The 23,569-nt window shown below is 39.8% G+C and overlaps 1 protein-coding gene across 1 annotated transcript in view; it reads right to left on the reverse strand.

Moving 5' to 3' along the window:
* The window catches only part of LOC119409688 (carcinoembryonic antigen-related cell adhesion molecule 5-like), a gene marked incomplete at its 5' end in the record, with an annotated part of 33,437 nt that overhangs the window by 2,459 nt on the left and 7,409 nt on the right, over positions 1-23,569 (reverse strand). The window contains 10 exons of the mRNA XM_037676589.1: positions 678-818; positions 2,913-3,053; positions 4,649-4,783; positions 5,126-5,163; positions 5,241-5,254; positions 6,186-6,288; positions 6,827-7,093; positions 7,265-7,549; positions 14,915-15,181; positions 15,413-15,691. Coding sequence (XP_037532517.1) covers positions 678-818; positions 2,913-3,053; positions 4,649-4,783; positions 5,126-5,163; positions 5,241-5,254; positions 6,186-6,288; positions 6,827-7,093; positions 7,265-7,549; positions 14,915-15,181; positions 15,413-15,691 — 1,670 coding nt within the window. The remainder of the gene's footprint in view (positions 1-677; positions 819-2,912; positions 3,054-4,648; positions 4,784-5,125; positions 5,164-5,240; positions 5,255-6,185; positions 6,289-6,826; positions 7,094-7,264; positions 7,550-14,914; positions 15,182-15,412; positions 15,692-23,569) is intronic.

The following is a 23,569-nucleotide window of genomic DNA, read 5'->3' on the forward strand; positions in this document are numbered from 1 at the left end:
TATATATATATATATATATATATTTATAGGGTTAATAAATTAACACTTCTTGTCCATTCATGAGTATAAAATGTAGAGTAAATATCATTGTTACAGCTTGTGAAAATAATTTAAATCTTAAAGGAGAGACTTTGTTTTTTTACAAGCCCAATTTTTCACTGTCATGATTTTAGTGACATCTAAATAAATGTCAAAAATGTGCTTTTTTCAAGAGATGACAGGGGTATCAACGCTCTGACACATAACAAATTCCAGCAAATATTTATGTGTTTCAGATTTAGAAGTTGAAGCAATTTTTTTTAAAGATATAAGACATGAACTTGTATCAGCTGACAACATTTTGTCAGCCTTTTTTAAATTTTGATACAGTAATGCACAAAATACCATTGTGCAAAACCGTGTTTTTCTTTGATTTGAATTTAAAGAAAATACATAACCTCTGAATATTTTATGTCTTGCTCACTTGAAGGTTTGATTGTGTTTCCATGTACATATACTTAGATTTATATTCATTTATGATGCCTTTTTGTCAGAACATCAAAAGTTTGATCCATAGTTTTGTCACATATTGAGGACTATTTGGACAAGATGCCGATTACTGATGTGTGAATAATTTAATAAAATGATATGGAAGCACAAAGATCGCTGTCCTGTGCAACCTCCTGTTTTCTGTTTACCTGATTTTTAATGGAAGAGGATGCTGGAGGTCTGTTGTTCACTCTGATCTGAGCGTAGTTTGACGAAGTATCTTCAAACTGCACCTGAGCTGGCCTGCTTCTATCGTCCTTAGGAAGGTTGAGGTCTGCAGAGTTCAGCTCCTGCAGAAGAAAGATTGTGAGGAAAAGTTCATCATTTTGTCTAATAGCCACAAATAAAATGACAAATGATTTTGTTCAGGGTGTCTTGAGACAAACATTTACTGTCCAACATTTCCAGATCATGTTGGTCCATTTTTACTGGTCAAAGTCCAAAGCAGAGTACTGTTCTAAAGCTCTAAACTTTTGACAGAGGGGTAGCTGGGGAGGAGGGTGTCTTTGTGAATCGGTTCACACTATAGCCAGCACCAAATATTTTATAGCATCATAAAATAATACAAATTTATTGGAAGATTATTAACTGATCACTCATTTTTTATGTGTCAATATGTGTCATAATTTCTTGTATTGTGTAACACTGTATTTTAGTCTTACAAATACTGATGGTGTTATACCTTATGTTTCTTTTATTTTCCACAGATGTCTCAGAATATAAAATAACAAGACAGGGTTAATAAATTAACACTTCCTGTAAAAGTTGGTGCACAAACTGTACACTGATAAACAACTCTTGCTCCAAGGCGTTGGAGCAGCTAACAGTGAAGCGACTACCACATTATTTACCCCGCAAGTTTATGGCGGTGTTTATAATAGCTGTTTACATAGCCCTGGATGCTAATGCTACAGACGCCCTGCTGGAGCTGCATGACATTATTAGCTTGCTACAAAACTAACACCCTGAGGCATTTTACGTGGTGGCTGGTGACTTTAACCACGTAAATATGAAAGACTCCCTGCCAAGATTTTATCAGCATGTGACCATTCCTACACGAGGAAATAACATGCTCGACCACGTTTACACTTTGCACCAACGTACGAGACGCATACAAAGCCACACCCCGCCCCCACCTAGAACTCTCTGACCATCTCCATCTTTCTGGCCCCTGCTTACCTCTCCCTGCTGAGATGCTCCAGACCATTACAAAGGAAAGTCAAAAGTTGGGTGAAGAATAGTGACTCCATACTGAAAGACTGTTTTGCATGCACAGACTGGCAGGTCTTCAGTGAAGCAGCTGTAAATGATGGGGAACTAGACCTGGAGGAATACACATCCTCAGTCCAGGGATACATTAGCAAATGTGCTGATGACGTCACCACAAGCAGAAATATTAAGAGCTACCCAAAACAGAAGCCCTAGCTGAATGAAGAGGTTTGCACCCTACTGGAAGCCAGGGACACTGCCTTCAGGTCTGGCAACTCACAGGAGCTGAGAAGGAGAAGGAAAGAGCTGGTTGCTGGTATTAAGAGGGCCAAAGACACATATGCACAGAGGATCCAGGGTCATTTCACCTCACAAGACCCACAGAGCATGTAGAGGGGCCTTAAATAGATTATAAAGGCAGAGGTGCACAATGCCCTAGGGACTCATCACTGCCTGATGCCCTCAGCAAGTTTTACGCATGCTTTGAAGACACGAACAGACCACCCAGCACCAGACTCACCTCACCACTGGAAAAAGATGTGTCTCAGCGTGACCTCAGCTGAAGTAAGGAGTGCTATCAGGAGGATTAATCTTCACAAAGAAACCGGCTCAGACAACATCTCGGGGAAGGTGCTGAAAGACTGTGCCGATCAGCTCTGCGACATCATTAACTCCTCCCTCACCCTGGCAACAATTCCCACCTGCCTGAAGACTGCCACCATCGTCCCAATCCAAAAGAGCTCTACAGTGACTGGTCTGAATGACTATCGGCCAGAACTATTAGCAATATAGGACAAGAACTTTTATATACTGACAATATTTTGTCAGCATTTTTTATTGTGAAATAGTATTGCACAAATTATTATTGTGCAAAACTGTTTTTTTATTTGATTTTAAGTTAAAGAAAATGCATAACCTCTGAATATTTCATATCTTGCTCACTTGAAAGTTTGATCATGTTTCCATGTACATATACATAGATTTATATTCATTTATCATGTTTTTAGTCAGAACATCAAAGGTTTGATCCACAGTTTTGTCACATGTTGAGGTTTAATTAGACAAGATGCTGATTACTGATGTGTGGATAATTTAATAAACTGATAAGGAGGCAAAAAGATCGCTGTCCTGCCCAACCTGAACTGCTTCAGTCAAACTTCCCGTTTTCTGTTTACCTGATTATTAATGGAAGAGGATGCTTCAGGTCTGTTGTTCACTCTGATCTGAGCGTAGTTTGACGAAAAATCTTCAAACTGCACCTGAGCTGGCCTGCTTCTATTGTCCTTAGGAAGGCTGAGGTCTGCAGGGTTCAGCTCCTGCAGAAAAAGATAGTGGGGAAAAGTTAAACAAGTTTTGTCTAATAGCCACAAATAAAATGACAAATAATTTTGTTCAGGGTGGCTGAGACAAACATTTACTGTCCAACATGTCCAGATCATGTTGGTCCATTTTTACTGGTCAAAGTCCAAATCAGAGTGATGTTCAAAAACTCTAGTTAACTCTTGACATAGAGGTAGCTGGGGAGGAGGGCACCTTTGGGAATCTGCTCACACAATAGCCAGTACTCAATATTTTATAGCATCAATAAAATAATACAAGATTATCTATCCATCCATTTTCTTCCGCTTAACCGGGGTCGGGTCGCGGGGGTAACAGCTTAAGTAGGGAGGCCCAGACTTCCCTCTCCCCAGCCACTTGGGCCAGCTCCTCCGGGGGAATCCCGAGGCGTTCCCAGGCCACCTGAGAAACATAGTCCCTCCAGGGTGTCCTGGGTCTTCCTTTGGGCCTCCTCCCGGTGGGACGTGTCCGGAACACCTCACCAGGGAAGCGTCCAGGAGGCATCCTAAACAGATGCCCGAGCCACCTCAACTGGCTCCTCTCGACGTGGAGAAACAGCGGCTCTACTCTGAGTCCCTCCCGGATGATTGAGCTTCTCACCCCATCTCTAAGGGAAAGCCCAGACACCCTGCGGAGAAAACTCATTTCGGCCGCTTGTATCCGAGATCTCGTTCTTTCGGTCACAACCCAAAGCTCATGACCATAGAAGAGGGTAGGAACGTAGATCGATCGGTAAATTGAGATCTTCGCCTTTTGACTCAGCTCTCTTATATATAATACAAGATTATTGGAAGATTATTTACTGGTGGCGCAGAGGTTAGAGAAGGGAGCACTGTGATAGGAAAGTCAACTCCCCAGACCGACAACATCAAAATGTGGATGAGAAATGTGAAAACCCCACACGTCTCCACCCTCATTTGCCCCACTCTTGGCCCTTGAACAAGGCCCTTAACCCCCACCATCTGCTTCCCCGTGTGCTCTATAATGCAGCTCTCTGCGCCACAGAGATGGCTGTGGTAGCTCGGTGGTCAGTGGTTGTGTCAGGAAGGGCATCTGGCGGAAAAACAACACCTTGGAAAAAGATCTGAAGCTCTCGGCCTTGACCTCTCAGTGTCTTTAAACAACTGCTAAGCTAATGGCAAAAATCAACGTAGACATGTTCCTGTTTTTAGTATTTTACATCGCTTCATAATGTAGCTGGTTTTGTTTCGTTTTTTTTTTTTACAATCGTTCCTTTCATTTACTTTTCATTTAATATGCTTTTTCTTTATGATTGTTTACTGTTGTTATCTATGCTCTTTGTTTAAAACAGGTCTCTCTTGTAAATGACTCCTCGAGGCTCAATGAGACTAACCTGTATAAATAAATGTTGAATTGAATTTATATTAATTTATGGCCTTTTTTGTCAGAACATCAAAGGTTTGATCCACAGTTTTGTCACATGTTGAGGTTTAATTAGACAAGATGCTGATTAATGATGTGTGAATGATTTAATAAACTGATAAGGACGCACAAAGATCGATGTCCTGCCCAACCCGATCTGATTCAGTCAAGCCTCCTGTTTTCTCTTTACCTGATTTTTAAAGGAAAATGATGCTGGGGGTCCAGTGTTCACTTTGATTTTAGCGTACTCTGTTGTAGTATCTTCTGACTTCACGTTCCTTCGTTTCTTGCTCTTTAAAAACTTAAGGTCTGCATAGTGCAGCTCCTGCAAAAGAAAAACATTAGGGGTGTAGATGCTTTTTTCAAAAAAACTCTTGAGTTCTGTTAGAAAGCCTTTTAATACATTTTCCCCCGAAAAATATTGATAAAAAGAAATAGAAAAATAATTGTTAATTTAAATTCTGCTTTGAATAAAGTACTTTTACCCAAGGGGATCTAAGAATTATTATTATTTTGTATTTGAGTTGAATATAAATTGGAAAATTCAAAATGTTTAGGATCATGCACAGAAAACACATCTTTTAGAGACTTGAACATATTCTCATCAACACAAACTGTAGCACATGATTATCTCTTGTTAAATGTAAAGACAAAGATGGCTTTTTACCTCACTGGCATCTGCTGTGTTATCTTGCTTCTTAGCACCTTTAAAATATAAAAACACTTAGTTAAATCAAAAGGGTAGATAATAACCAACACATGGAACTCAATAACACACTTACCTACTGTGGTAGAACTGGAGGAATTTTTTCCAGATATTCTGTTGACAAAAATTATTAGAAATGTACATTTTTATGACAAAACTTTAGTAAAACATTTTCTAACAGACCAAAAAAAAAATAGACAAAGAACATTTACATTTTAGCACAATTTTCATTTTGTTAGTATTACTCCCCCCCCCCCCCCCCCCACACACACACACACACACACACATATCAACAGTGACTTTTATAATCAGGTGCGACTTATGTATTAATTCTGGCTGTGCTTACTGACCTTGAACTGATTTTATGTGGTTATTGGGAACAAGTTGAATAAAGTTTGTCTTATCTGTTTTGTTTTGCTTAATACGCCTTATAATCCGGTGCGCGTTATGTATGATAACAGACCTGTTCACAGATATTGCGCCTTATAATCAGGTGCGCGTTATAGTCCAAAAAATATGGTATCTCATGAGCATGAATTAAACCATTACATTCTTTATGACTTCAAATTTCAAGCAAACATACTAGAATAGTTTTAATTTCTAGAGAGAGATATAACCAGTTACCTGTTTTCAATAATACAGTAAAACATGGGACCTACTGTATTATTTGCTCTGGAAAATAATAAGCACAACAAAGCTGAGGAGAATTAAACTGATGCAAAAGATGCACTATTTGCCAATTCTGCATACTGTAGATGTTTTGTTTAATTTTTAAACATTTTTTAGTTTTACTTTAGGAGTATCTAAAAATATCTGTCCCAAATTAAAATGACTAATAATGATTAGGAAAAAGTGAAGCCTGCTTATATGCAATGCAGACATGCTCTCATTTTTAAATTTCTACATTTCTTGACAACCTAGCTGTTTTTTTTGTTATTTTTTTTAATACCATTTTATTTACCATTAACCTGGAATTAACCTGTACAAATAAAGGTTGAATTAATTAATATATTTTACTTACTTTTTTTTGTAGATGTAATACCCCACACCAAGTCCAGCAACAAATATTAAACACACAATTACAACTGCAGCGATGATGCCTGCAGATACTCCTGAGCTGGGTCCTAAAAACAAAGAAACAAAAATTATATGTTTACAATATTTGTAAAAGAGGCTCATTATTGGAGGTCTGATCAGTTAAGAAGACAAAAGTCGCTTTAATCTGTGACATTTTTAGTTGCTCTGGAGAAAAACATGAAAGGGTTCCAACATTAACTTATTATTTTGTTCTTTATCAACTCCAAAAGGCAATATTGGCATTTCCACTTTGATATTCTCCATTTCGTCTCCCAAATCATTACAAATATATTATTGGCACCAAGCAGGAGGCATGTATTGAGTTGTTACCCCAAAACATTCGTCTGCTGCCTCCAGAATTATACTGATTATATTGCAAGATCTGTGACAGAGAAGTGAAGGAGTTTTGCAGTGAGCTGAAAATCAAACAAAATGAAAGGAAAGGCAGCAAAATGGTCCAAAATCAAAGAAGTTCCATTCAATGTCCTTAAAATTCAGGAGGCCACGTGTATCTTATCTTTGGTTACAAAGGATTTAATCATATCTGCAAACATTTGCAATAAATAAATAAATAATTAAACCCACCATGAACATAGATCACTGCGGATTGAGATTCTTCATATGTCTGAGTCTTGTTGTTAAAGGCCTGACAGCTGTAGTCTCCACTTTGTTTAATTGTAACATGTTTTAGACTCAGCTCTGGTCCAATATCAGGCAGTGAGCCTTGATTAAAAAACCACTGAAACATGGCATCTGGTCTGGAGTCAGCTGAGCAGGACAGAAGGATGTCTGAGCCTTCTTCAAATGTTTCTCCATGTGGTGATATAGTCAGTTTAACTTGTTCTGGACCATCTGTAATGTATGGCACATTTAAAGAAACATCACCTGAAAGTAATTTTAGCATCTGGAAAATGTGCAGCTGTCTTATAAAGAAACAGAGTTTAAACATTAACTTTGTCAATGAGGTTTGAATTGTATGCATTTAGAGCAAGACTATTATGACTTATTTAGACAGAAACTCACAGCTGATGAAAATGTTTACTGGACCACTGTTGTCAGAACTGACATAATTGGAAACGTGACAGCTGAATGATCCATGGTCGTATCGGGTCACATTAACTATAGTCAGATTGGATCCTCCATCAGTCGTGTCGATCTGAACTCTGTCACTAGTCGTAATGTCGGAGCTGCTGTTCATCCAGAGGAAAATGGGAGAGGATCCAGCAGAGGAGCAGAAAAGACTGAGAGAGCTCTTGGACTCAACCAGATCTGTAGTGTCTGATTTCACCACAACATTGGAAATACGTGCTGTGGATCAAAACAATGAGACATTTTTACATGTAAATGCAGAGAAAGAAAAAGTTCTGTAATGCAAAGCAATAGAAAAGTTGAGAATGTTTTACCTCCATGTGTAATAATTAATGATTTAAGTTGACACAGCTAACAAATTCATGTTACATTTAGTGTGTTTTCTACAATCAAACAATTTGGCAGCATACGTTTAAGTGGGCATCATTGATTTTGTGGCACGATGGCCAGATTAGAAGATCTAAGAGATTTTATTTTTTAGTTTTAAGGCTGCAGTAGCTCAGTGGTCAGTTCCATGATCTCATATTCCCGAAGCTGCGGGTTTGAGAACAAGTTGTGTGAGGAAGAGAACAACTGTCAAATGTTTGTACATGTTCGCTCATTGTGGCAACGCTCAAAGAGGGTAGCAGCCGAATGACAAACAAGTCCAGTTTTTAGTTTTAAAAATACTTCTAACCCTCATTTTAAAAATCATTGTCCACTGAGAGTTTATAGGTAAGAAATCATGATCAAGTACACGTCCATGGTAAAAAAAATAATAATAATTTTGAACATGTCAATCAATCTGTTTTCCCACGTGGCTGATGGAGTTGCTTACCACTTCACTAAGAAGAAGCTGTGAAAGGAAATATTTATTATTGCTAACTTCACTGTTTTAGTCCCCAGACAGCTTTCCATACATCTCTGTGTTGTTTATAAAGGTGAACAGAGAGCTAAACCACCGTAAGATTGATGAGGGGGACATATGGTTTTAGCTATAAAAATACATACTATACATTTTTTAGAATAATAGAAACAAGATAATCAGAGGTCCAGTTCCTGTTGAATGAAATGGCTGGGAGATAAAGTTAGAGAGACCAGACTGAGATGGTTTGGACATGTCCAGAGGAGGGACAGTGGGTATATTGGTAGAAGGATGTTAGAAATGCAGCTGCCAGGAAAAAGACAAACAGGAGATATATGGATGCAGTTAGAGAGGGCATGGAAGTAGTTGGAGTGAGGACAGAGGATGCAGAGGACAGAGTGAGGTGGAGGAGGATGACTCGCTATGGAGACCACTGAAGAGGGATCAGATGAAAATAATAAGAAGATGCTTTCTGGGTTTTGTATCATATTGCTTAAATGTATAGCTGCCTGAAATGATTTATTGATCGTGAGACGGCAGTCTTCTTTTTTTTTTTCAAGATTAGGGTGGGGGCCCTAACCCAAACTGAAGTAAAAAAAAAAAAAAGAAATAATAATTCCAAAGACTGTTTATAGGTAAACTTCAGACCAGAACCTTGAAGTTAAAGACAGGTTCCTGTAAAATTTTTAAGTCCCACGCCCTCCATGTAAACAAAAACTTCCATCCATCCATCCATTACCTTTTACTCGCTTCTTCCATTTTGGGTTACGGAGGTCGCCGGTGCCCATGTCCAGCATTCACTTTGCGAGGGGCGGGGTACACCCTGGACAGGTCTCCAGTCCATCACAGGGACACATAGAGACAAACGAGACAAACAACCATTCACTCTCTCACTCACACCTAGGGACAATTTAGAGTCACCAAATCAGCCTAACATGCATGTTTTTGGTCTGTGGGAGGAAACCGGAATACCCGGAGAAAACCCACGCATGCACAGAGAGAACATGCAAACTCCACAAAGGCCTCGGACCTGGATTTGAACCAGGGACCTGCTCGCTGAGAGGAAGCAGCTCTACCAGTTGCGCCACCGTGCTGCCCTAAACAAAAACTTGTTTAAAAAAAAAAAAAAAAAAAAACAAACACCTCAGATAATGTTTCTCTTGTAGATTCACATGTTCCTATCTTGTTGCCCTATAGATAAATATGGATAAATATTCATGATCCTACTACATTCAGTTTTTTAAAGTTAAAAAAGGTCATGCAACTCCATGATTCTGTGTACGGGAGTAGACAGGACTTAAAACATCACTATGGTGCAGACGCTTGTTCCAAAATACCAACATGGCAGCTTCTGTTAAACACTCCTGCTGACTTTATTATTATTATTATTATTATTATTATTATTAGTTTATTTGACAGGGACGTTGCACACAAACATAGAACAGAACAAGTCTGTGACTGATGTGTTGCACAAAGAGTATGTAGCTATAGCTCATTCGCAACTCCAGTCCCTGTTTGGGCATTTCTACCCATTAAAATGCATAAAATTTATCAATCAAAATACAGTAAGAATACCTACGTATTCCTGCCTACATATTCATGTAATCAACCTAACAACCTCCAAATTCATATAATAAAAATTATACATTAAAATACGAACAATTTACAAATCTAGGTACAATAAAAATACAAAATATCCTGATGCATGCTCAATAATCCAGGTAGAAAAATCCAAGAAAGTTCAATCTGGTCCTCTGGACATGTCCAGAGGACCAGATTGAACTTTCTTGGAAAAATACAAAATGTTTTCCTCTCTACAAATTCTAAAATAACCTTGAAATCCCCAAATTTACATAAATATCATAGCACATCCTCAATACCTGTCATGTTTGGACCTCTGCCACACATTTATCATGTTCTGCTCCTCTGATCAGCTTTGGGTTTATGCTCTACTCTGGCCAGTTCCCCTCTGTCATTTCTAGCTGCCTGTCAATCAACCCTGTGCAGCCTGCCTGCTTGATCCTCCCTGCTCACAGTAATCAGTGCTTATGCGCTACACCTGTTGCCAGCCCTTATAAACTCAACTCTTGCCACAGCAAGGTGCCAGATTATTGAAAGCCTCACAGCAAGTAAATTATCCAGCAGTCCTCGTCCACAGTTTCTTTGTTCATGACCACAGCTTTGTTCTCGACTCCTCGCCTTGTCTTGCCCTTGTCTGGATACCACGCCTGCAGCTTACACGGTACGACCTTGCTCCCCTCTTTGACAACGACCACGGATTCTCCTTTTTGGATCTTTTTGCCTGCTCACACTGGTCCTGGATCTCGACCCCTGCTACGTCCCTGGATTGTTTCCTGCCTCAGCCCAACTCCTGCCCCAGAAGGTTAGTGACGTGCACACATCCTCTCTCAGCCCTCAGAATCTCTTTGCAGTCACTAACCTGTCTGTCTTTATAGATTGGACCAGAACCGAGGCCCGAATCCACCAGACGCCGCCTTTGTAAAATAAACATTTTTAAATATATTTTTGTCAGGTTTTGTGCTGATCCTTACAGACCCATTACAATACCTCCCTATCCTCACACATTCAACTAACATACAAAAAATTGCAAATATAATACTAACTCACTTATACATACACTCCCACAAATACCTTATCCATTAAATCCCAGTATTAAAAATGATCACATCTTTGATTTTCCTATAGCCATGATTTAGTCATGTAAACAAACTTTTTTTTAGTTCAGGTGTAGTGTTTACATGTGGAGGCAATAAGTTCCATAATGTTGTGTGTTTTTATATGAAAAAGTGGTCTGATCAAATGAGGTTCTACATATGGGAGTTATGTAATTCTGTTCTAATGATCCTCTAGTGACTGTAACTGTTTTGCTTCTGTATAAATGAGCTCAATGGATCAGGAGCTAACTTACTGATACACTTAAAAATTAACTAAAGAAAACATACATTACAAAAGCTTTCAAAACTCATTAAGTTATTTTTGTCCAGGATTAGACAGTGATGTGATCTTGTTGGCTTTTTGTCCATTACTTTTATTGTTATACAATGAGGCCATTGGTTTAAAAGCCATTGTAGTAGCTTTGGCTCATGAGGTCATAAAATGAGATATGAGAGAATATCATGGGATGCATATACCAAAGAGCAGTCTGTACAGAAATATAAGGTCTTATTAATTTGAAACAAATTTCATTTTACTTTTTTAGAAATGTTAATATGATTCTCAAATTTTAGATGTGGGTCTAAAAATAATCCAATATATTAGATTTCTGTTACATTTTTAATGTCACCCTGTAAATACATTTGAAAATTTTGTTGTACGTGTTTTCTAATGGAAAAGCACATTGACATTGTTTAACTTCAATTGATTACTAACTCATTATTGAATAACCAACGGTTCACTTCCTCCATCCAGGCAGACAGGATATCTGCTGCCTGTTGCTGTGTCTTGGTGTATAAAATACTGCATCATCTGTGTAAAGCTGACAATTTACACCATTGCATTCGACAGGTAGGTCATTTATAGAGACTGAATAACAGTGGCCCTAATGTAGAGCCCTGTGGGAGTTCCCTTTTGATGTTTTAAAATGAAGATTTTTTCTTGAGCCACTTTGACACATTGCTGCCTGTCTTGGAGATATGAAGTTAGTAAACCAGCCCACTGCTCTGAAATTTTAAAAGATGCTATTTTAGATAGTAGCCAACTTTGACTTACTGTGCTGAATGCTTTTCTAAGGTCTAAAAATACTGCCCCAACCACCTTTCCCTGGTCAAGAAACTTCTTTATATTCTCCACCAAGCAGCAATTGGCGATCTCGGTAGAGTACCCGGATCTAAAACCAAATTGTAATGGGTGGAGGAGCTGATTAGCTTCTAAATAATTGGTCAATTGTGTTACAACAGTTTTTTTTATCAGTTTTGATAATACAGGTCAGATTGATCTAGGCCGATAATAATTCGTAGAGTCCTGTCTCCCCGCTTCACGTATAGGTACATCAACTGTCTTTTTCCACCCTGAAGGAAATATGGAGGTACTAATTAACTAAATGTGTCAATGGCTTAGAGTATTTGCATTTCTTTAGAAAGCCACAATTAATATTTTAGCTTTAATTCTCAACAACCAGAGAAGGTGGGGGGCACTTGATATGTCAATACTTTATCTCATAAATATAAAAAACATGCTAATAGGAAAATACCCGGCTTATATTAAAATCTTTAACATTATCGTTATGAGGTAACACTGCAACTTATTCAAACACATCTGATCCAATTGTAGGTCTTCTGAGAAGCCCTTAGTTTACTAGAATTGTCACGTGTAGAATTCTGCATGTCGTTTCATAGTTTGATGTAAAGTCTTGCTCTCCTTCAAGTGATACAACCTTCCAGTGTAGACGAGGCTGCTGGTGGCCAGTATATAATCTTGTTTCAAAGACATTGTCTTACAATCTTAGGTTAGACATGTTCAGGTGCTTGGAATTGTCTAATTTCTGCTAAACGTTTTTCCTGTATTAACTTGTTAAAAATCCATAAGTTGGGTCTTCCTCTCTCAGTTATTGTTTTTACCAATGTCTCTTAGAAACTATCTATTTATTTTACAAAACCTGGGCGTCTTCTTTTAACCAGTAAACCTGCCATAAGTGCCCTAAATGTGTTTCTGTTAAAAAAAAAAAAAAAACAGCATTTTGTCTGGTGGAAATGTTGGCCTGTTTTTTTAAAGAAATATCTTATTTTAAAAGTATTTTCAGACTTACCAAGCACAGACACTGATAAAGGTTGAGATGTCTGATATCTCAGAGTTTTGCTGTTAAAGGCCTGACAGGTGTAGTTTCCACTCTGACTCGTCTGAACGTTCATCAGTCTGAGTTCTGGTCCAGAATCAGGCAGCAGGTCTCCATCCAGAAGCCATTTAAAATCAGCAGAAGGTTTAGACTCAGCTGAGCAGCTCAGAGTGATGTCTGATCCTTCTTCATAGTGAACTTTTGATGGAGACACATTTGTTTGTATAGGTTCTGGTCCGTCTGAGTGGACAGAAACATACATGGAGAAAAAGTACAATTTTATTTGTTTTATGCATCAAATGGAGCTTTATAATTTTGTTGTACACATTTTGCAATGACAAAAAAATATATATATATATATTTTTTTATTCAGAACCCTGTTTTAATGAAAAAAAAAAGTATTCATAAAAGATTGTTTATATTATCCAGAAACAAATGAAAATCTTTCAGAAAAATTTGACAGTAATCTTAACTTAGATTTTTGCATCCCTTTTAATTAAAAAATGAGCACGTTGGTTAACAACTCACAACTAATGGAGAGGTTTACTGGTTCACTGGTTTCAGCATTGATAGGATTAGACACACGGCAGCTGTATGGTCCCTGGTCATATCGGGTCACACTGATTATAGTCAGAGTGGATCCTCCATCAGTGATCTGAACTCTGTCACTGTCTGTAAGCTCAGAGCTGCTGTTCATCCAGAGGAAGGAGAGAGAAGATCCAGACGAGGAGCAGGACAGACGGACAGAACTGTTGAACTCAACCAGGTCTGCTGTTGGTGGAGTTACTCTTACATTAGAGACTCGTGCTGTGGAAAATAAAATGGTTGGTTGTGTTCAATTTAACAACAGTTTTTAAATAGCAATCAATGCAACACAAATGACAGTTTAAAACTTATACATAATGATGTAATCAATGGTTGGAGCTTCATTTAAAAGCTCTGTTTTTCAAGTTTTAGGGCTCATCAACTCCCTGAAAAAAAAACATAGTGTAGCATGAATAAGACTATCTTGACCATGAGCTCTGACCCACAGGTCTCCTTTCATAACCACCCTGAAGTGGGTTCCTTCAAAGTTACGCATGACCTGAATAATGACTGATTATTTCTATCCATCCATTATCCTGGACACTTAATCACTTACAAATTGAAAAAAAAAATGCTTATACATTTCTTTTAAAGTTTTGAAGAAGAAAAGCATCTTCATAAATTTGATGATGGCATGGTCAAAACACGTCATCAAATTAAAGAAGTCAACTTTATGAATCTGCATTTCTTTCTTCTCTGCAACCAGTTCAGTTCAGGGTGCTTATGAAAGGTGACCGCTGGGTCAGAGGTCATGATGAGGAGAGGCCTCAATAGTAATCAAATCAAACTCAAATAACTTTTTACATATCAGTATATTGATTAGATCAAATATGAACACTTTCTTATCACCAGGGAGCTGCTTATTTGGCAATCATGAAGGGAAAACCATATTATAACGAGTGATGCTTTCAGTGTTATCTAGTGACTTGTTAACACGGTGGAGGGTATTTGGCTGCCATGATATAAGTCTAGTTGTCTCTTAGACAGAAGGAACAGTGCTATATAAAACAAAATACTAAAACACATGATAAAAATAAGAAAAAAAGCCTCCTAAATGTAATTTATTGCCTAGGCTGGTCAACTATAATTTGTATTAATCACTGTAACAGTGATTCATAACTATGGCTTCAGAACCAGTCTTTACCCCTTAATGTCAAGTTGTGACCCAAATCCAGGAAATGTTCCCACTTCTCAGTTTTATAGATTTTTCATTCAGTGAGGAGATAGTAGAATATGACACCAGGCAAAGGCCCTAGACCCACTGAAATCAGGTCTGAAACCCACCTGTTAAGAATCACTAAATTATAGCAGATATCTCTGAAACTGAATTTTTTTCATGCAAACACAATTTTTTCACACTTACCAAGCACAGAGACAGCAGAAGGTTGAGATGTTTGATATCTCAGAGTTTTGCTGTTAAAGGCCTGACAGGTGTAGTTTCCACTCTGACTCATCTGAACGTTCATCAGTCTGAGTTCTGGTCCAGAATCAGGCAGCAGGTTTCCATCCAGAAGCCATTTAAAATCAGCAGAAGGTTCAGACTCAGCTGAGCAGCTCAGAGTGATGTCTGATCCTTCTTCATAGTGATCTTTTGATGGAGATGCATTTGATTGTATATTTTCTGGGCCGTCTGAGTGGACAGAAACATACATGGAGAAAAAAAATTGCAATTTTATTTGTTTTATGCATCAAATGCAGCTTTATAATTTTGTTGTACACATTTTGCTATGACTAAAAAGGAATTCTAACATTTTATTTTCTATTCTGAACCCTGTTTTAAAATAAATGTATTCATAAAATATTGTTATAGATTTTTGCATGCCTTTTTAATTCAAAAATGAACATGTGGTTAACAACTCACAACTAATGGAGAGGTTTACTGGTTCACTGGTTTCAGCATTGATAGGATTAGACACACGACAGCTGTATGGTCCCTGGTCATATCGGGTCACACTGATTATAGTCAGAGTGGATCCTCCATCAGTGATCTGAACTCTGTCACTGTCTGTAAGCTCAGAGCTGCTGTTCATCCAGAGGAAGGAGAGAGAAGATCCAGAGGAGGAGCAGGACAGACGGACAGAACTGTTGAACTCAACCAGGTCTGCTGTTGGTGGAGTTACTCCTACATTAGAGACTCGTACTGTGGAAAATAAAATGATTGGCTGTGTTCAATTTAACAGCAGTTTTTAAATAGCAATCAATGCAACACAAATGACAGATTTTTTGTTTTATAAAAAATGGAGAAGAAGTTTAAATATTGTACATTATGATGTAATAAATGGTAGGAGCTTCATTTAAAAAGCTCTGTTTTGGGAGTTTTAAGGCTCATAGACACCCTGAAAAAAAAAAATAGTGTCGCATGAATAAAACTATTCTGGCCATGACCTCTGACCCAGAAGTCACCTTTCATAACCACCCTGAAATGGATTCCTTCAAAGTTCCTCATGATAATGATTGATTATTCCTATTCATTCATTATCCTGGACACTTAATTACTTATAGACTGAAAAAAAAATGCTTATACATTTCTTTTAAACTTTTGAAGAAGAAAAACATATTGATAAATTTGATTATGCCATGTTCAAAACATGTCATCATCAAATGAAAGAAATCAACTTTATGAATCTGTTTTTCTTTCTTCCCTGAAACCAGTTCAGGGAGGTTATGAAAGGTGACCGCTGGGTCAGAGGTGAGGAGAGGCCTCTTCATGCAACAATTGTCATCAAATCAAACTCAGGCAACTTTTTACATATCAGTATATTGATTATCTCAAATTTGTGGATTTTCTTATCACCAGGGAGCTGCATGTTTGGCAAACATACAGTAAATAGAAAACATATTTTAATGGCTGATGCCTTCAGTGGTGATTTGTGACTTGATAATACTGTGGAGGGTATTTGGTTGTCATGATGTAATCTAGATGTCTCTTAGACAGAAGGAACAGTGTTATTTAAAACAAAATACTAAAAAACATGGAATCATTGAATGATAAAATTATTTTTACCCAACACAATACAGTCAAAATGTGAGATGCTGTCAGACAGCTTTGTTCGTCATTATCCAATCCAATTATAACTGTGATTAAAAATAAGAAAAAAAAAAGCCTCCTAAATGTAATTTATTGCTTAGGTTGAATAACTATTTATTTCTTAATAGCTGTACCAGTGGTCACTTTTCTGGCATTAGAACCTTAATGTCAAGTTTTGACCCAAATCAAGGGGAGTTTTCACTTCTCAGTTTTATAGATTTTTCATTCAGTGTGGAGATATTAGAAAATGACACCAGATAAAGGCCCTCAACCACTGAAATCAGGTCTGAAACCCACCTGTTAAGAATCACTAAATTACAGCAGATGTAGATGAACAGATGCTGGGATGTATTCATCATTTAACGCGGATTCCTCATTTTTCTGGACTGAATAAAACGTGCATTGAATTTAAGGAAATGCAAACGTGAGACGTCATTTAAATTTGACCCATCAAAATGAATGCGGTCATTTATTTACAGAATCAAATTTAACATCAAACATTTACATTAATTTGGCAAATTATGAAAATAACAACATAAGCAATCAATCAGGAAAAATCATACGGCCATGATTTTTCCGTTGCTGCACCACAGACATTTATAAAACTGTACAACTATGATCTTTTGCCCACATGAATGTGGGTGAGCATTTTACACAGACATTTCTAAATATCTGGAAGAATTTCTACTTGATAGAAAAGTTTAAAGATGGGAAGAAGTTTAGAGGGAGTTAAGGATGGGGTTTGAGGGAAATTGAATGTTACCAGAACCGACACTCTCCATCAGAAGCCCAGCTCGCCTCGGTACGCTTGGTAGGAAACTTGACCCATTACCTCTCTGATGATAATCAGCAGATATGGTGTTCCGTTAACGCTACCGGTGCAGCGTCTCCTTAGAATGGCTGTAGCCCGTCAGAAGTAGTGGCGAGGCTCTGTTCGACACACATTCACCTCAGTGGAAAATGTTATAATCCCATGGAACTCGGAAGAGCTTCGTTGTCATGTCAGGAACTCCAACAGCACTCCATCAGAACTTTAGCTCTCGTGTAGTTTACAGAACTCCCACAGAACTGACTAGACCAGGAAGTACTGACATTTTAAAGACTCTTTCCCGGTTCACTTTTTGGGATTTTTCATTGGTCAGAAACGACCAGAAGGGGTGTGTTTTTGTGACGTAAGAGGTTAGACACAGCGAGAATTGTTATGGGACAGCTCAGAAATGTTCTCACAGGCCGAGAGGGTTCTGTTTTGGCGTGTTTAAGAAACAGGTGCAAAACATCTCTATTTACGTCTGAGAGGATTCTAAAACATGACAGTTTTAACATAACAACTTGTTTTTCGTTTGACTGTAACCTTGTAAACGCACACACTTGCTCATTCAAAAGCAGAAATCAGAAAAATGCATAATTACTCTGCAACAGCTTTTAACATGAGAATAAAAATCATTACTCAGTTAATAAAATTGATTAGTTCACTGCAACATCTAAAATGGTTTGAACTAAGACACTTTGATTATCAACATTTGTAAGATAGTAATGATAATAAAAAGAGAGTGTTCTTTTCACTTGAATCTTCAAGAAAGAAAGTCTCAGGATGGGTGAACCTGTATCTATGTATTCAAATACATGAAATGACAGCTTCTGTCCCACAAGGTTCTAAAGGTCAAGAGTTTTGACCTTAGACTGGGTTTCGACGTAGGCTTAGTCCACTACAGTCCCCCCTTTGGAAATCATCACCTGTCCATGGAGATGAATTCCAACTATGGACTTACGTCGTCGATCGTCCTTGAAGCTTGATGTAATCCAGCAAAGAAACAAGAGTCAAGAGTAATCCAGCAAGGAAAACAAAAGTCAAAAGTAATCCAGCAAGGAAAACAAAAGTCAAGGTAATCCCACAATGTTCTTGGTAATTCCATTGTGTTGATTATAATTCCATATCGTCTCGATAATTCCATTGTAGCAATGCTTTAACCCCTTGGAAACAGAGTCTGTAATCCACTGGAAAAAGTCATATAATCCACAATGGTAAATCCACAACGATTGGAAGTGTTGATTAATCAGCATACAGAGGGGTACCCTTGGATTGAACTGAAGAAGCGGCCACCGGATGAAGAGTGGAGACCAACGTCAGGATTGCAGGTCGCCTCCAGCGAAGGTTGTCTCCAGCGACGTCCAGCCCGTGCCGTTCTGGTTCAATGTGTCATGCAATTATGTGGTTTAAGGTGGGCTTATGAAGGGGATTTTACATAAGGCCTTAAACTATATGCACCTGGTGTGTAAGCTATTATGGTTGGGAACAGCTACGACTACCAGTTAAGGGGTGGAGCATGCTGAAAAGGGGTAACTACAGGGGTTTAAGCCTATAGAAAAGGGTTCCAAACTACTTTTCCATTTCTAACTTGGGTTAAGTTAGCTTTACATGGCAAAATATAGTTTGGTTCAAATGTCTGTTGTCTTTTAGACGAACGACTTGAGATTGGGTGTTTGGTTTCCCCATAAATGTTTTGGAAGTCTATGGCGAGACTTATCAAAAAGAATTAGCTATCCCCCCCGAATAGAATTGTTCGAGTAGGTTCGGCTTAAGCGATGTGAGACCAATGTAGATTATGGTACTTAAAGTAGCAATAATATACATTGACTCCGCAAAGATTGCAATTTAATGAATGAACTGCATGTTGGCATGGTCAAAGGCTTCTTAGTCTCTAACTTACTACACACAAGATTCATTCTTACCTCAGAAACAACCAAAATCAACTAAACAACGTTTCAACACCGACAAGAGTAGTGACTAAGCATCTAGAAACATCGTTTCACTGCTCCTCCTCACCCTGGTTGTCAGTTTCAGTCACGTTGTCCCGTGTGAGTGGCTTCTTTGCGGACCCGCTTACGCGAGGCATAATCATATCGAGGTGCGCTGCATGGCGATCCACGTCGACTCGGAGTGACGTTTGGCCCCGGGACAGGGATGCGAGTATCCCACACAATACGAGGGTTATCGTCATTAGCAGGGCTATGATTAATGTGTCCGCGCTCGACCACGCATAGTTAATTGGTTGGATCGGGTTCTTAGTTGTGGACCTGAGGGACTTGAGAACTTGGTTTATTGGTTCCACGTCGACGACTTGGGTGCCTTCAAAACGGATCCTTCCCAGAGTCTCTGGATCTATGTCTATAGACATATTTCCTAGGTACTCTGAGTCATCGTGAGTCGCGTCCCATCGTTCCGGATCGAGGTGATAGAGCGTCAAATCACCAATGTGTATGGTTGTTCCCTGGGGAACACTGATCCACATCGTTTTGTCCGGTAACGCCAAAGGTCTATTTGCCCCGGGTTGATCGTAGGCTATGATCGCCTGTCTTTGAGGAGCGTTCACTAGCCAACGAGAGCCAATTATTTCCGCTTTTGCATCTTTAGCCAGGTGTCGAGGCGTTACGGTCGTCGAGCACTTAGAATTTTCCGGAATAGGTGTTAATCCGCATATGCCCGCGGTTTTATTCCACATAAACGGTTTGCTCGGGCACAGATAGTGTATCTCCCGAGTGAGAACACACATCTGCAGGTTTGGAGCTAGGTAAACGGAGGGGTTGTCGTCGTGGTACGCAACCATCCTTGGTGTGTCAATTTGAACATGGTTTTCGCCGTGCCAATTGCCAACATTTACGACGTCCCTGAGTCTATATATGCCGTTTGAGGGAATTATCGGTAGGTTGATAATGAACGCCATTTCAAATGTTTTGTGATTGACGTAGATTGGGATTGCGCTACCGAGAGTGTAAGCCAGGTGTGCCTGTGTTTGCGTAACTTTTTCGTGCGTGGCGGAGCTGAGGATGTCGTTCACCATCTGTAGAGAGACTAGATACGGTGGGATCCTACCGGTGGCTAGTGTATCTACCGACGAACTGATATCTCTAAGCATGTCAGCAAAAATCCTATCCATTAGGTGTGCGACAGCGTAATCCGCTTCAACCTTAAGGGCTAACTCATTTACCGCTATTACGAGGGCTTTGATCTCTTGGGTGTGAGTATTCAGCACTAGAACAGTATCCTTTACGGTTTTAGTCACCTGTGTCAATTGTGTTAGTTGAAGGTTCATTTGCGCTCGGATCTTTGGGACCTCGCTCTCTACTTCATACACATGTTGTTTTAGGGACGTTATACTGACAGTGTTGTATGCGGACAACCCTAGGCTGAACAGTGATCCTAGTGACGATGCAGCAAGCAAAAGTCCGCCGATGCCGCGCTTTTGCCTTGTACTTATTCCGCCCAACTCTTGTTGAGTGTAAGTAAATTTATGCAGTTGTTTTAGGATGTGTTAGATCTCTGCTTTAGCACCCTCTAGGGATACTGTGTACCATGGCCTGTTTAACCACTCATTTTTAATGTTAATGTGTTGTTGGACCACGGTTTGGGGGTCGAAGCGGACGAAGACCTTTCGAGTGTATAGGCGGCAATCTGTGATGAGCAGTCCCTGCTGGTCCCGCAGAGCGATGCCCGAGGTGGGCCCAAGGGTTACGATCTCGGCTTGCTCTTCTTGGGTGGCACCCAAGAGGGTGAAGATTACCAGCAGTGGTATCATCATTGTCCTATGGAAACACAAAGAGATAGGTCTTAGCTTCGTAACGGTCAAGGGTAGGTCCTGTGAATTTAAACTATGGTTAAGTTTCTTATCCATTAGTTATCTTCTGCTTGGATGACCCTTGTTCCCACGAGGTCAGATTTTGTGAGATCTTTGTCTCCTGAGGAGTTATTGCACGCCTTGTGTTGTTTAACCTGGTTTCGATGTACCCATTTAACAGTTGGCTCTTTTTGGCCTTTACTGATTTTTATCTGGTAGATAATTGGAGACAGTTTGTCGATTATCAGATGGGGTCCAGTCCATCTGGGCATCAGCTTACGGGCGAGAGTTCCGGTCCCGGACTCTCTTCTCCCAGTTTTGGGTGCAAACGTGTAGTACCAGACCCTGTCTCCCACTTGGAGTTCCTCGTGAGAGGCCTTTTGGTCGTAGTACGCTTTGCGTCCTTCAGCTGATTTTTCCAGGTTTTTCTGTGCGAAAGCAAAAGTGTTTTTAAGGTGTCTTTCCAAGTCTTTCATGTATTGTTGTGTGGTGTAGGCTGTTGCCATGGCAGCATCGCCTGGTTGGTACAACAGGTGTAGAGGGAGAGTCATTTGTCGACCCGTCATCATCTCGAAAGGAGCGATGCCAGTCGACGTGTGTGGAGTGGCCCTTATGGCCATGAGGACCAGAGGGAGTTTCACGTCCCAGTCCTTGTGGTTTGCGGCTACGTATTTTTTCAAAATACTCACCACAGTCCTGTTTGCTCTCTCAACCTGGCCTGAAGCCTGTGGGTGGTAGCCAATATGGAAGTTGGCTTTGACGCCTAGCGTCTTCCACAGTTCCTTCATTACTTCACCTGTGAAGTGTGTACCTTGGTCTGAGTTCACCCTAAGGGGAAGTCCAAACCTTGAAAATACATGATTCATTAACAACATAGCAGTGGTTTGTGCTGTGTCATTAGGGGCTGGTAGACATTCTACCCATTTGGTAAACGCGCAGGTTACCGTGAGAAAATATTTATTTCCTCTAGAGGTTTTAGTGAGTGGTCCGACCCAGTCAATCTGGAGGTCCGACCATGGAAATGCAATGCCTCTACTATGCAGTGGTGCTCTGTGAAGTGGTCTGGATGGTTGAAACTGGCCACAGATCAGGCACCCTTTTATGTAGTCCTTGACATCCTTTTTCATTCCAGGCCAATAAGCAATCTGTTTTAATGCTTTCAGCGTGGCATTGTCACCCTTATGTCCTGCGGACGGAAGGTCATGTGCATGGACTAACATCACCCCCCTGTGGTCATGGGGGACCACGAACACAGGTGAGGACGTCCGTCCATGAGCGAAAGTTAGGATGCCTTTAAGTAGTTTTAGCTGTTTTCGCAGCTGAAAGAGGACTTTGAGGTCTGGATTGGAATCCAGCTCGTCTTTCGATGGAGTGTATTTGTCTGGGTCAGTCAGATACAGCATCATCGAGTTAATTGCAGGATCCAACTTCTGAAGTTGGATGATGTCTGGGTCAGTCAACATTGGGCGCACAGAAACTGTGTTATCAGCAGGTTTAGCGCAGCTTGTGCACGTGTGACTGCCATTACCTCAGTTGTAGCTTGTGACGACTGAGTGTTGAGTAGCCAGGAGGGGTTAAAGGACCACGTGGGTCCGTCAACGGCTCCTTCCTTGGCTAGGGAGTCTGCAAGGTCATTATAGTACTTCTCATCGCCTGGGACTCTGGAGTGTCCTGGAACTTTCTTCCAGAAGATCTGTAGATCATGTGATGTCACCAAGTGATCACATGTCATGAAAAGCTCTTTGTGTTTTACCACCTTTTTGTTGCTTGTGAGAAAACCGTTCTGTTTCCACAGAGCGAGATGACACAAGAAACTCAATCGAGCATAGTTAGAGTCAGTGCAGATGACTAGCGTCTGGATGGAGCGTTCCACTGCCATCTGTAGGCCTATTAGGATTGCAGCTATCTCAGCGTACTGAGAAGACTGAGAGCCCAATTTATAGCCAAATGTGACCTGTTCCAGGTCTTGGAGGAGAACTCCTCCAACACCTGCTTTGCAGATTCTCTCGTGGTGGAATGAGCATCCATCCACATACAATGTCGCCATATCTTTACAGATATTGCCATCAAAGAAGTGGTGATTTGGGTCCTCAGCAGCTGAGGGTTTACTCACAACCGGCTGTTGGGCGGCTGGTACATCCTGTGTACATTCTTGGCAGATTGCCAAATCAGTGCCCAAGTGTGACTTCTTATTTTGACCGTAGCGGATGTCTAGGTTAAAACTTTGAAGTGCCATGAGCCATGTAGCAACACGTGAGTTTGTCACCACACCATCTCTGATGCGTTGGCTGTTCAGAAACGTTACTGGCTGGTGTTGTGTCTCAACAATGATCCTCTGTCCACCAATATAGCAGGAGAAATGTTTCACTGCCCACAC

This window comes from Nematolebias whitei, chromosome 5 (assembly GCF_014905685.2).
Source record: "Nematolebias whitei isolate Nwh7 chromosome 5, NemWhi1, whole genome shotgun sequence".
In the NCBI taxonomy this organism is placed as follows: domain Eukaryota; kingdom Metazoa; phylum Chordata; class Actinopteri; order Cyprinodontiformes; family Rivulidae; genus Nematolebias; species Nematolebias whitei.